This window comes from Sinohyriopsis cumingii, chromosome 11 (genome assembly GCF_028554795.1).
Source record: "Sinohyriopsis cumingii isolate HCF-2022 chromosome 11, ASM2855479v2, whole genome shotgun sequence".
Lineage (NCBI taxonomy): Eukaryota > Metazoa > Mollusca > Bivalvia > Unionida > Unionidae > Sinohyriopsis > Sinohyriopsis cumingii.
In genome coordinates, this window is record NC_142971.1 from 96,604,052 (window position 1) to 96,619,887 (window position 15,836).

The window sequence follows — 15,836 nt, forward strand, 5'->3', positions numbered from 1 at the left end:
GATCTAGCACATTGTCTCGTTTTTCCATCGCAGTACAACTGCTACTACCCTGCTGAAATCCAAACAAGAGCTGTTGCAGCTTCCTAAACACAAAATTATCCAAGATGTCCAGACACGTTGGAATAGTTCTTATGATATGATTGATCGATTTTTAGAGCAGCAGCCTGCCATTGTAGCTACTCTATTAAGTAAGGAAATCAGACAGAGGAGACGGACTTAAACACTTTATCAGAGGATGATGTATCAAATGCAGAGGATATTCTCAAACTGCTCAAACCAATGAAAACCATTACAACGATATTGTGCGATGAAGCAGCACCTACCATATCAATGATTTTTCCTCTTAAACATCGTATTATTAGTGCAATGGAAGTGCAAGAAAGTGACTCTGCACTTGTGAAGGCAGTCAAGGTGGCAATCTCCCAAGACCTAGACAAAAGATACAATGACAAGGACACGCAGCAGTTTCTGTTGCAGAGTTGTGCCCTAGATCCAATATTTAGGGCTCTAACTGATGTAGACGATGCTACAAGGATCCAAATATATGCTTTCATTGTCATGCAAACAGTGAAGGTCAATGAGGTAAGTCAAAAATTTACATATGAGTATCATTGTGTTATCTACGTGCAGCAGTTGAAGTATAACATAATATTATATTCCCCTTTCAAGATTTTAAGGATATATGAAATTTCTTTTGGTAGTTAAAATTGGACACTTGTCCCCAAAGGTTACCCTAGGTGCACCACTGATCTTGGTATGCCCCAGAGTCACCTTCAAAGTTCTTATGTCATCCGATTCTCTCCATCTCCTTCTGAAACACTGACACACACACACACACACACACACACACACATAGAGCAAACACACGAACTATTACATAACTTCATTGTTTGAAGTTCATAACTTCATATACACAAATATTTCCTAATATTCAATATTGATCTTATATTGATAAAATCATGTTGTTTTATTTATATTAAATGCCAGTGAATTAATGCTAAAATGTTAATTAACATAAAATTGCGAGATTCGTATTAACTTAAGGAGTACATATTATATAATTTTGATTTTTATTACAGTGTGAAACAGTAGTGAAGACAGAGAAGACTGATAAACTCACTCATGTACTACCATCTAGTCTTCCCCCACTACCACAGCTTCCTGCAGTACAAGTTACAGAACGAGATAACAGACCAGCAGCAACAGCGAAGGTTGAAGTTGATGAGCCTCCAGTGAAAAAGGGTGCACTTGAAGATCTTTTTGGAGATGTGTACGTGGTCAAGGTGGAGCCATCAAAGTCCCTCTTTCAGAGGGCTGACACAGAGATAACACGTTATAGGAATGAGACATCTAGTATACATATTGGTGACAACCCACTGATGTGGTGGAAATTCAACGAAACATCATTCCCTTTGCTGGCCAAACTAGCCAAGATGTTGTTGACTATTCCAGCAACATCAGTGCCATCTGAAAGAGTCTTTTCAACTGCTGGAGATGTTGTATCAGCACAAAGAGCCTCTCTGACTGGGGAGAATGTGGATATTTTGATTTTTTTGAAGAAGAATATGAAACTTTGAAAGTTGTGATGAGTAGTCTGACAGTCTTGTGCATATGTTATGCAGAATGATCTAATTCAGTTCATTTATGCCTTTTACAGAGTCATCACAATTGCCAGATAGTTTTAGAACAATGAGTTTGTGACTTAAGAAGATTCATTCATTTTCTGGAAAACGCATTTATGTTGATGAGGATATCATTTTCAATCATCATGAACTTTTCTTTAATTCAGTTATTGGATTCAAATACACATGACAATTTATGTGAAATTACATTTAACACTGTTTGCAGTTAGGTGCTTGCGCGTTATAGACTGATATAGCATATATCAGGTTCAACATTATTTGCAGTTAGGTGTTGTGTATTATAGATTCATATAACAGATCTCAGGCTCAACGTTGTTTGCAGTTGGGTGCTTGTGTGATAAAGATGGATGTAGCAGATCTCAGGTTCAATACTGCAGTTAGGTGCCTGCAAGTTGTAAATTGATATAGCAGATCTCAGGTTTGACACTGCAGTTGGGTGCTTGTATGTGTTGTAGATAGATATAACAGATCTCAGTTTTTACACTGCAGTTGGGTGTTTGTGTGATATAGATTGATATAACAGATCTCAGGTTTAACACTGCATAATTATTATTTCTGAATCCCAATAATTTTAAATTTATTTTGTATTTTTGTATTACATGTACTTTTTAGTGTGTTATTGTGTTGCAGTATGTTATTGCATGATGAATCAGACACAAAACTTGTAATAGTCCTGTGCATCTGTTAGGCAGAATTATCTAATTCAGTTCATTTATGCCATTTACAGTCATCACAATTGTCAGCTAGTTTTAGAACACTGAGTTTGTGACTTAAGAAGATTTATTCATTTGCTGGAAGATGCATTTAAGTTGATGAGGATATCATCTTCAGTTATTAGGAACTTTCTTTAATTCATCTATAGACTTCAATTACACACATGGCAATTTATGTGAAATTAATTAGTGTTTGCTGCAGTGAAGTTTATCATTTGTGTTTTCTAAGATGATCTTTCTTGAACTGAAGAAAGGAGGAAAGTATACAGCTTAGAAAAGGTTGCATAATTATGATTTCCTAATCCTAAGCATTTTAAATTTTTGTTGTATTTTTGTGTTACGTGTACTTTTTAATATATTATTTTGTTCCAGTATGTTGTTGCATGATGAATCAGACACAAAACTTGTAACATTTCATTTTTATTGAATGAAGGATAAAGAAACACATCAAAGATTTTGTTATATTTTATTTGGTTACACAGAGCAACAATGTTAGTAGTCGTGACATTGTATCTTGATTCAATTTTTTCTCTGTTATCATTATACATAACAGGTTAACAAGGTGACTCACTGCTGATACATTGCATATTTGACACTGTTTGAACTTGAAAATACCATTCAACATATACATTCACATGATTAATCAAATGTACTGTGATAATCCCATTTTCAGTTTGATACATGTATCGATATGTATCGTATCGTAGGCTGTGTATCGTGTATCGTATCGATACGTGGCACAGGCGTATCGTTTCACCCCTAATGCCAAGTACATACTCTACAGCTGGTAGGGATTAACATCTTGGTCTAAATGGTACAAATCGGATTAATTAATGAACATTGCTTATCAATCCTGACAGGAATAATACCCCTGCATTGTTTGAACAGTATGTTACTGACTCCCCCATGAGCCAAGCAATAGATTGGACTATATTGACAAATGAACAAACCAACTTATTGAATACAGGATTAACAAGTCAAATGGAGCTTGAAAATAATTCTTCAGACTGGGTGGTAGCTGATGACACCTTGGTTCCAACAACCATATGCAGCTCACATCATTGTATAGATCACGAAAGTAAGCCTAGTAGAATTATGTTAGAGTTGGATGCAATCATACACCAACCATGTGTAAACCTCGTTGATAACCTCAAGATTCTGCAAGGACATTTAGTCAATAAAACACTCCGGTGGACTTCACTTCAACTGATTTTTTATACAATAGCATGGCAGTTCTATGTTCCATGTTAACTTTTTGGTATTATAAACAGTTTCTGTAAATCAAATAAACTTTCTTAGAGTTTGCTAGTCATTTCTTATTTCTTTTTTTTACCTCTCCATAAATCATATATCTCAATGTATCCCAAAACTTGGTTATAGGGTGACGGTTTATTTAGAAACCCAGATGCTACAATGGTAAGACAGTCGCAACAATACTAGTCACCTGACCTTACAAGTACCTATACCAGCTGCACCAGTGTAACTGGCAACACAGGCAATAATGCAGTGAACAGTTGAACAAATGAATCAACCCATATTATTCCCTTTGGTTTTGTTAATATTGTAACTCTTCAGTCAGAGACAGGGGGTGACAAGGACACCTCGGCAGATGGGTAGGTTTGCCTCCACATCCAAACAGTCATCTTCTCTCTTATTTTTTTCGGCATATCAGAAATAACCCCACACCAATGAACTTGCTTTGCATCTCTTCTCACGAAGTTAGGACAGTTGCAACAAACAAAGCATATTGTTGAAACTCTTATTATCCATGCAGTAGAATGGAGATCCAAGTATACTTCTCCACCTTATATCTTTCATCCTAAAAGGCTCAACTCAGTCTGGTGGGACCTATAGCCATAGTGCAAAAGGTTACCTTCCTGGGTGTTGGACAGTTTCATAAGTACATGGCTTCCACTGTATTTGGGGTAAGAAAAAAATATTACATTTCAGTGCTGCTGCCTAACATATTGAGTCAATTTTTCAGTCGGGTTTTGTAAAAGTTGTCTCACATACCTTAAGGGACTGGAGATGGTCTCTCCAGGTAAGTGTTACTTAAGAAACACTTTGCTTAAAGATTTAGTTTTTCAGGCCCCAAACCATGAGAGTGAAGTTTGTGCGTAAGTTAAACATATGTCCATTCATTGTATAAGTCCATTTTTCATGAATCTCATTAACTTTTAAGTACATGATAGATTGAAGTCATATTCAATTGAACTTATTTTCTGCTTTAACTCCTAAATCAGTCAATTCAAGCTTCAGCATTTGGATAAAGATGAAATAACCAGTCTTTGAAAAGAATTGGTAAATTTTCATTTTATTTAGCATTGAAATGTACACAAATTGTTGATATTTTTCTCAAACATTCTATCCTTGTGTTATTTTTATAATCCAAAGTTTTGTATTTTTCGTTTTGATGTGATGGTGACGACTTCTCTTTTGCAGTACTTGTTTCATCAGAAGACAATGAAACATTGACTATGGATCAACTTGTTCAGGTTCAGCAGTAAGTGCAGTAGAAGTCTGTGACAATAACAATAAATTATGATTTATATGAAATATTATATATACATTTTTGGAAGTAAAATTACCCAGAAGAAATTATCAACCAAGGAATACTTAAAGCAAAAAGAAAAAGACTGATCAAGGGAGATAACCATGAGACCATCAATCCATCATCAAGTGGAATTCCTTTAATTACAGCCTAAAATCCACAGAATACAGACATCATACAGATGGTACAAACTTATGAACAATTACTCAAACGTAGTGAAAAAATGAAAAATGTCTTGAAAAAAGGAGAATTATTAATAGTTAATAATTAAGAGACAACCCAAAAATTTGAAACAAATTCTAACTTGATCCAAGTTTGACTTGTTTGAAAGAGAGACCCACATAACCAAATATGGTACCAGTAGATGCAGAACTTGTTCAAATATAATAGAAGGAAATTCAGTAAAATTATAAAATGGTAAGCTATTTAAAATTGAACATGACATGAATTGCAATTCAAGAAATATGACTTATGCATTAATATGTGTGAAGTGTGAAGCCTTTTACATAGGTCAGATGAAAAATGAACTAAGGAAGAGAATGAGAGTACATAGACAGCAAACAAAAACAGAAGTACTCAGGTTATTAAAAGTCAGTAGAGGTATACATAACTGTTCTGGAGGAATTTTCAAAGTCTTTCCCTGATAAAGTATTTAATAGTGAATCTTTAATTGAAGAAAAGGAATTCTATTTCATATGTACATTACACCCAGACCTTAATAACTCAAGCTAATTCTTTATAAAAATTAAAACGTGATTATTGGTACTTAGTATCAATACACTAATACATTGTATCAATACACTAATGCATTGTATCAATACACTAATACATTGTATCAATACACTAATACATTTTATCAATGCACTAATACATTTTATCAATACACTAATGCATTGTATCAATACACTAATACAGTGTATCAATACGCTAATACATTGTATCAGTACACTAATACATTGTATCAATACACTAATACATTTTCATATTATAATGATCTAATAATTTTTCAATGATTATAATTTGTATGAATCAAATTTTACATTGTATCAATGCATTGATGCACCTTCATGACATTTGAAACACAAGAAATTGAATTTTGCATACAAGTATGATATATATGTAGGAACGTTGTTAATATCTTGCTGTAAAAACGTTGACGTAATTAATATTACAATGAGCAGCCATAAATAGATGTGAAAGTGCTCGAAGGAATAAAGCATAGATATTTTTCTGCTTTTCTGTTTCATTAACTAATTTATATATATTTATATGTATGCTGGATTATATCCTTCCTGCCATGTTTATGGATGTGTTTTTGTGAGAAGAATGAAAGGCTGCAGCAGTTGGATTAAAAATATTTTATTATTATCATGTTTTCTTCTTAAATTTTAAACTGAAATGAAAATATTTTGGATGTATGAATCAGATAAAGTTTCTCTCACTTAATCAGGATTTGAACACCACATTTTGGAAAAAATGAAATTTCCATGCACACACTAGCTTGAAGGTTTGTAGATATATAGCAATGATTGAGGATTACCAGAATTTAGAATACAGCTTAATGATACTTTCATTATGAAATAAAGACAAAAATCACAGATATAGGTGACGAGGATAGTGACCACCACTGCCCAAGTTGAAGGTTATATTCTTTTTTTGTTACATAAGGGAGCTGGCACAAGGTATTGGCCCAGACAACCTACAAATTGCTCTGGATATTCTCTCCATTACTTCTGATGAGCAGGATGTAAGGGTGAGATATTAATAATGTGATATGACAAGAACATGTGACAATATTATGATATTATTAATGTGACATGACAAGAACATATGACATTATTATAATATTATTAATGTGATATGACAAGAACATATGACATTATAATATTATTAATGTGATATGACAAGCACATATGACAATATTATGATATTATTAATATGATATGACAAAAACATGTGACACTATTATAATATTATTGTGATATGACAAAAACGTGACAATATTATAATATTATTAATGTGATATGACAAGAACATATGACTATTATAACTCATACATTTAAGTTCCTTCTTTATACTTTGTAACTTGACCATTCATTGAAATGTGATATGGACTGCTGAATTGCTTCCCCCAGTAAAAAGATAAATACTTGTTTGGTATAATAAATATTGCAGATGCTAAGGACTTTATGGCAATATACAGACTGGTCAATCATGCCATATATATGAACTTCCTCAGCTTCACTTTGGCCCATCTACATATTTGGGGTGACTGACCAAACCATAAACTGAAACAAGGTTCTGAGCACCTTGCATTATTTTCAAATTTAAATTGAGCCATCAAAAGAATAAAAGTTACTATGTATCAAAATATTTAATTTTTATTATCTAAATATTATTACAGACCTTACTTTTTGATAGATTTATTAAGTTTACTACCTTTTTATTCTGTTCAACTCATTGTGTCATTGTTTATTATTAAAATCATGACAAATAGTTTTTACATTATCATCCAGTTTATAATGTTGTAAGTGTGATATGACTTAATGCTTGGGATGGCTCAGTTTATCTTTGCAACATACATATTATGTTTATTATCATTAACACAATACAGAATAACTTAATCCTATATTATTTTACCAATATCTGACACACACACACACACACACACACACACACACACACACACATATATATATATATATATATATATATATGCAATAAACTGACAACGAATAGTGCAAAACTAGTATCTTGCTGGTCTAAGTGCTATTGACTCTTTAATGAGTCTTTTTCAATGGCAAATACAAAACATAGACAAGACAAACAAATAAGACAGAAAAATGGTTATCTTTGTGAAACTTTACATGGCTGTTTCTACAGGAATTCAATATTTTAACTCTATTATTTGTCAACTAGTTTATTTCAGCTTGTTGCTGATACTGGAAAATATTTGTATTGACCTAGAATTGATGAGCCATAGCGACATCTGTTATTTTATGTACATTTGTGTTAGCGCAGATTGTATCCTGGATATTTCAGTGGTATAGTAGTCATAGGCTATTAGGCACATTTAGAGAATTATTTAAAAGACAATACAGCTTCTTTGTCATCCAATCAGATCTATGAAGGTTGATCCTTTTGTGTTGCTTTTCAGTTTCTCCAGCATACTGAAGGTTACATATCTTACATGTGTGATGAGATAAACGACTTTCTCTGTTTTGCACGTCTTGTATGGACCATGTATGTTTAGTTTTTCTCTAGTCACTGTCCTCGAAATTGTCCTGGTTTCTATCATAGGTGAACAGGTTTTGCAACTTTTATCGACACAGGGGCCAAATTCATTAGGGTGGTCTAGATTAGTGATTGGCGTTAGCTTCGCCCTGACTAGGATGTTCTTGAGGTTTTTTGGTCTCTGGTAGGCGACTACAGGTTTGTTAGGGAGGATAAACTTTAGTGCATCCAATGATTCCACAATTTGCTAGTGTTTCCCGATGATTTTACCTACTTTAGGGTTGTCTGGATGGTAGGTCAGGATAAATGGTATCCTCTCAGCCTTTTCCTTCTTTCCATATTTTAGTCGGTCATCATGGTTTGTGTTTGTTTAGCCCTTTGGGTTGCCTCCTTAATCAGGTTACTGTCATAGCCATTTAATTTACTGAGGCAAATGAGACCAAACCAGATATCACAGTATGAATAACTCAGCCATCATGTTGATAGGTTGATTATCATCGAATGTGTAAATTTTGCTAAAAGTGGTCTGGGATTTCATTAGCATTATAGTAATACATACTAGAATATGGCTGAACAAACCCCATTTGAGGATGTTATCAACAAGTGAACTGTGTTGTCAGTCCAGTGAGAATTTCTTTTCATGCCTATTAGGACAAGTCTATTTTTGTTTTCATTGTTAAGAAAGTTTGATGAATACAGATTTCTCCCTGTTTCAGAGCTTCAATGTAATGTTATCTTTCTACATTGTCTCGTAATGTCACATTTAATTACATCAGCATTTTCAATAGAAGTCATCTGCAGGCCTATTGGCAGCACTGAAAATAGCACCTGCCAACATGTTTGCATGATCTGAGAGCTCCCAACCAGTGTCTCAAACAGATTGCAGGTAGTTAGTTGTGTATACCTTGACTTGGCTAACCACAGTGTCACACACTGATTACTGACAGCCTGTTGTGTAAACATTGACTTCACTAACCACAATGTCACACACTATTTGCTGTAGCCTGTTTTGTACATCTTGACTAACCACTGTGTCACAACTGATTGCTGACAGTCTGTTCTGTACATCTTGACTAACCACTTTGTCATACACTGATTGCTGACAGCCTATTCTGTACATCTTGACTAAGAACTGTCACACACTGATTGCTGACAGCCTGTTCTGTACATCTTGACTGTCCACTGTGTCACACACTGATTGCTCACAGTCCGTCATGTATATCTTGACTCTGCATAGATGTTGACTTTGGAACTCATGGTTTTATACCTTATTTGACTGTGTATAAGCACATAAAACTGTGACTGACAAGGAGTGGACTTCAGCTCAAGTTTGTGGTAATATTCCTTCACTGTTGTATTTGATAATATTTCATTAGAAACATGACTATTTAATGAGACTAGCAACAGATGCTAAATGTTCTGATAAGTAGACCTTAGTTGTTGGTTGTGTGTAATTAGTTTCACACATTAGTCCCTAGAGGTTTTTGTCACTTTCACCTGAAAATCGAGTAGGAAACGCATTTTGAAAGCTATTTCTGAATAGATCCGAAAACACCAAATCCCCAGTGATCTTTCAATAACATACTGCCTAGTTGTATTAGAAACATCGTTTTTCATTGGCTATTTGAATCGCACATGAACAGAAGGGTAAAATTTGTAGTTCTCTTTTTTTCTTCTTTTTTTTTGCTGAACGGAGCCATTATTTTTATATTGAGACCATTCTTTATTCCAAATGCCTATCTTATCCAATTTTTGCAAAGGCTCGTCTGTCTGTTTGCAGTTCATACTGGTTTGCCTTAGATCTGAGACCAAAAAGTCTAAAATTTGGACACAAAATCGGATTCTGACCATGGGAAATATTTGGGTAGAAAAAGGTCGGGTCCAAAAAATGAGGGTTTTTATCTGTATTTTGTAGTGCAACAAGATATTCCAGATTATTTGGTATCATTGAAGAGCTATTTCTGTCTACCTTTCTATAATACCACCCTCTTTAGTGTATCATGCATGACATTGATGCTGTAGAGCTTGGCAGTAAGCTACTACCTCCTGCCCCGTTAATTCGTTGCTAGGGGTTAATGTGTTAATAGTATGAGTTGTATATGTTACCATCCTTGACATGTTAGGAAATATTAGGAAATGTTTTTGGTCATAGATCAACAGATTCATTTATTATACAACCTTTTTTAAAATAAAATTTACATTTTAGAAAAATGTATTTCCTTTACCAGTAATATGTATTTAGTTTCAAAACTGTTAGATAAATGATTAGGTTTTTACATTCTATATGAGTACATTTATGTTCTGCTGAAAAAGGGATAAACTTGATGTATTAATCTTGATTTCTTATTTATCTTACAAATTTAGCTTCTTTATGTTACCTTTCCTGAGGACAGAACAAAGAATATTTCTTGAAAATTAAAAAATGACCTGTAAAATTAAAGTGTTGTAATATTAAATGAAAACAAAGCAACTAATAGAGAGTAAAATATGTATATTTTTTGTGTTAATGAAATCCAAGAACAAGTGATAAATTCTGGAGGACAGGTGCTTTTCAAATTTAACAGTCTAAGACAAGTGATAAATTCTGGAGGAGAAATGATTCTTCAAATGCCATAATCTAAGAAAAGTGGATCCACAATGTAAAATTTTGTTCAGCATGGACCTAAATGAAAATAGTTCTCAACAGACAGTTACTTCTGTTCTGTTGGATTTTAAGCTCGGTAAGATAGTTAAAAAATCGTTAGAAAAGATATACTTTGAAAATCAAATGTAAAACTGTTATTTTGAAGGAATCTACTTTATTTAAATATTTATATGTCATCATCATGTGAGGCTGTAATGCCCAATTTCTTTTATGGACACAAAATGTTTAGCTGTCAGAGCCATTTACAATGATGCGTGACCAGTATTGTTTGTTGCAGTTGTTACCTACATATAACATGTATAAATGTATAGATGTGCATGTCTCTATGTTCATGTAAGTTAGTTTCTGCAAGCAACATGGAAAAATGTACAGACTGACATAATTTAGAACACAAATCTATATAAATAATGTGTTGTTTTGGAATTTTTTATCAGGCAGTAGTGTTTTTTTCTATTTCAGCTTCATTTTGAGGAGTTGTTAGGACCTGAGAAGTTTCTGAAATATAAGCAACATTTGTTCCTGTTGAGAATGCTGGAAATGAAGAGTGAAGCAAGGTGACATTGACCATTCATCTTGAGTCTATTACTGACCTTCAGAAAATTGGCTTCTTCACTCAGGGATATTCCAGAAGCAACTGACAAGCATCTAATAGCAGATTCTTGGGAATTTGAAAGGGGTGGGGGCAGACTTTGTACAAGACAATAAGCTTGTGTGATACCTATATGCTGTGCTAAGATCTTAGATTGCAGATATGCATAATTTGGTGTCTGACAATACATGTAGCTCTGTAGATTTCAAGTACCATTATGAAGCTTGTAACCTGTTGCAAAATCATAATCCTACAATATTATTTATTTTAGAATGGATAATTATCCAACTGCTAAATATAGCTTATGGATGAAACTATATAAGATAAAGACAAGCTACAGTTGCTTCAATAAACCATTGTGCATTAGTAAAGAGAACACATTGTGTACTACTGGAAGGTGTGCATTGACCTTGTTCATCCATTTCATAGCAGCAGTAATGGCTCATGACAAGAAAGATAGGGATTTTGAATTCTGCCCAGACCAGCAGCTTGTGGCTTGTCTCTATGCAAGACACTTTACTCCAGTTGCCTCAGAACAAAATGTAAAGGTGTGCGCTTAAACTCGGTCAGTTAATCAATCAATACTTTATGGCAGTTTACTTTATTAAAAATTATACTTTTTTTTACATTGATTCAACTGAGTTTTCTGCTTATGTCAAGTAGTATTGATGACTCTAATGGAGGGTGTGGAGACCTGTTAACCTGGTGTATACTGATATTGATTGGATTATTACCAGGGCTGACAAGGGGGATGGCAACCAGGGAAATATCGTAAGGGGGCCCATGCCAAACAACACTTTTTAATTTTACAAAAGAGTTTTTTTTTAAAAAACAAAAACTTGGAGAAGCCCGGGGTTTTTTTCTTACCCAAGGGCCAGGGATCATTCTTTATGGTCCTGATTATCACTGACCTTTGTATGTGTCAACTTCAGGGATCTAACCAGGGAACACATAGGTGCAAACAAATTGTGTTAGTCTAATGTATTGCAATAGCAAGTGATAAATGGAAGTACCATGCACCATATAATGCAGATTTAAAATAATATTGCAACTGGCAGAGAACCTAACTCAAATCAATTATCACACCTCAGGCAAGATGGTGATACGATGACTTTTCTTTGTGCACATTATTTATTTAAAAACATGATATGTAATATGCTCTAATATATGGGTGTAAAAGATTGACTTCCTGACATACTTCGATGATATGTAATACGCTCTAATATATGCGTGTTAAAGATTGACTTCCTGACATACTTCCATGATATGTAATATGCTCTAATATATGGGTGTAAAAGATTGACTTCCTGACATACTTCGATGATATGTAATACGCTCTAATATATGCGTGTTAAAGATTGACTTCCTGAAATACTTCCATGATATGTAATACGCTCTAATATATAGGTGTAAAAGATTGACTTCCTGAAATACTTCCATGATATGTAATACGCTCTAATATATAGGTGTAAAAGATTGACTTCCTGACATACTTCCATGATATGTAATACGCTCTAATATATAGGTGTAAAAGATTGACTTCCTGACATACTTCCATGATATGTAATATGGTCTAACATGTGGGTGTGAAAGATTGAGTTTCTGACATACTTCATGATATGCAATATGGTCTAATATGTGGGTGTAAAAGATTGACTTCCTGACATAATCCATGATATGTAATATGGTCTGATATGTGGGTGTGAAAGATTGAGTTTCTGACATACTTCATGATATGCAATATGGTCTAATATATGGGTGTAAAAGATTGACTTCCTGAAATACTTCCATGATATGTAATATGGTCTGATATGTGGGTGTGAAAGATTGAGTTTCTGACATACTTCATGATATGCAATATGGTCTAATATGTGGGTGTAAAAGATTGACTTCCTGACATACTTCCATGATATGTAATATGGTCTAATATGTGGGTGTAAAAGATTGACTTCCTGAAATACTTCCATGATATGTAATACGCTCTAATATATAGGTGTAAAAGATTGACTTCCTGAAATACTTCCATGATATGTAATACGCTCTAATATATAGGTGTAAAAGATTGACTTCCTGAAATACTTCCATGATATGTAATACGCTCTAATATATAGGTGTAAAAGATTGACTTCCTGACATACTTCCATGATATGTAATATGGTCTAACATGTGGATGTGAAAGATTGACTTCCTGACATACTCCATGATATGTAATATGGTCTAATATGTGGATGTGAAAGATTGACTTCCTGACATACTTCAATGATATGTAATATGGTCTAACATGTGGATGTGAAAGATTGACTTCCTGACATACTCCATGATATGTAATATGGTCTAACATGTGGATGTGAAAGATTGACTTCCTGACATACTTCAATGATATATAATTCAGTCTAACATGTGGATGTGAAAGATTGACTTCCTGACATACTTCCATGATATGTAATATGGTCTAACATGTGGATGTGAAAGATTGACTTCCTGACATACTTCCATGATATGTAATATGCTCTAATATATGGGTGTAAAAGATTGACTTCCTGAAATACTTCCATGATATGTAATACGCTCTAATATATAGGTGTAAAAGATTGACTTTCTGACATACTTCCATAATATGTAATATGGTCTGATATTTGGGTGTAAAAGATTGACTTCCTGAAATACTTCCATGATATGTAATACGCTCTAATATATAGGTGTAAAAGATTGACTTCCTGAAATACTTCCATGATATGTAATACGCTCTAATATATAGGTGTAAAAGATTGACTTCCTGACATACTTCCATGATATGTAATACGCTCTAATATATAGGTGTAAAAGATTGACTTCCTGACATACTTCCATGATATGTAATACGCTCTAATATATAGGTGTAAAAGATTGACTTCCTGACATACTTCCATGATATGTAATATGGTCTGATATGTGGGTGTGAAAGATTGAGTTTCTGACATACTTCATGATATGCAATATGGTCTAATATGTGGGTGTAAAAGATTGACTTCCTGACATACTTCCATGATATGTAATATGGTCTAATATGTGGGTGTAAAAGATTGACTTCCTGAAATACTTCCATGATATGTAATACGCTCTAATATATAGGTGTAAAAGATTGACTTCCTGAAATACTTCCATGATATGTAATACGCTCTAATATATAGGTGTAAAAGATTGACTTCCTGAAATACTTCCATGATATGTAATACGCTCTAATATATGGGTGTAAAAGATTGACTTCCTGAAATACTTCCATGATATGTAATATGGTCTGATATGTGGGTGTGAAAGATTGAGTTTCTGACATACTTCATGATATGCAATATGGTCTAATATGTGGGTGTAAAAGATTGACTTCCTGACATACTTTTATGATATGTAATATGGTCTAATATGTGGGTGTAAAAGATTGACTTCCTGACATACTTCCATGATATGTAATACGCTCTAATATATAGGTGTAAAAGATTGACTTCCTGACATACTTCCATGATATGTAATACGCTCTAATATATAGGTGTAAAAGATTGACTTCCTGAAATACTTCCATGATATGTAATATGGTCTAATATGTGGGTGTAAAAGATTGACTTCCTGACATACTTCCATGATATGTAATATGGTCTAATATGTGGGTGTAAAAGATTGACTTCCTGAAATACTTCCATGATATGTAATACGCTCTAATATATAGGTGTAAAAGATTGACTTCCTGAAATACTTCCATGATATGTAATACGCTCTAATATATAGGTGTAAAAGATTGACTTCCTGAAATACTTCCATGATATGTAATACGCTCTAATATATGGGTGTAAAAGATTGACTTCCTGAAATACTTCCATGATATGTAATATGGTCTGATATGTGGGTGTGAAAGATTGAGTTTCTGACATACTTCATGATATGCAATATGGTCTAATATGTGGGTGTAAAAGATTGACTTCCTGACATACTTCCATGATATGTAATATGGTCTAATATGTGGGTGTAAAAGATTGACTTCCTGACATACTTCCATGATATGTAATACGCTCTAATATATAGGTGTAAAAGATTGACTTCCTGACATACTTCCATGATATGTAATACGCTCTAATATATAGGTGTAAAAGATTGACTTCCTGACATACTTCCATGATATGTAATATGGTCTAACATGTGGATGTGAAAGATTGACTTCCTGACATACTTCCATGATATGTAATATGGTCTAACATGTGGATGTGAAAGATTGACTTCCTGACATACTTCCATGATATGTAATATGCTCTAATATATGGGTGTAAAAGATTGACTTCCTGAAATACTTCCATGATATGTAATACGCTCTAATATATAGGTGTAAAAGATTGACTTTCTGACATACTTCCATAATATGTAATATGGTCTGATATTTGGGTGTAAAAGATTGACTTCCTGAAATACTTCCATGATATGTAATACGCTCTAATAT

The 15,836-nt window shown here is 33.7% G+C and overlaps 2 protein-coding genes across 3 annotated transcripts in view; both read left to right on the plus strand.

The window, feature by feature from the left end:
- The window catches only part of LOC149789069 (uncharacterized), a 119,856-nt gene extending 107,130 nt beyond the window's left edge, over positions 1-12,726 (plus strand). For both annotated transcript variants that reach the window (XM_089975253.1, XM_089975254.1), the window contains 3 exons: positions 4,799-4,859; positions 6,576-6,660; positions 11,245-12,726. In XM_089975253.1, coding sequence (XP_089831379.1) covers positions 4,799-4,859; positions 6,576-6,660; positions 11,245-11,343 — 245 coding nt within the window. In that variant the 3' untranslated portion in view covers positions 11,344-12,726. The remainder of the gene's footprint in view (positions 1-4,798; positions 4,860-6,575; positions 6,661-11,244) is intronic.
- Positions 209-2,810, plus strand: LOC149789070 (E3 SUMO-protein ligase ZBED1-like). The gene is made up of 2 exons (XM_089975252.1): positions 209-582; positions 1,080-2,810. Exons 1-2 carry the CDS (start codon positions 280-282, stop codon positions 1,575-1,577), a joined length of 801 nt encoding a protein of 266 aa, XP_089831378.1. The 5' UTR covers positions 209-279; the 3' UTR covers positions 1,578-2,810.
- Positions 12,727-15,836: the final 3,110 nt, after the last annotated feature.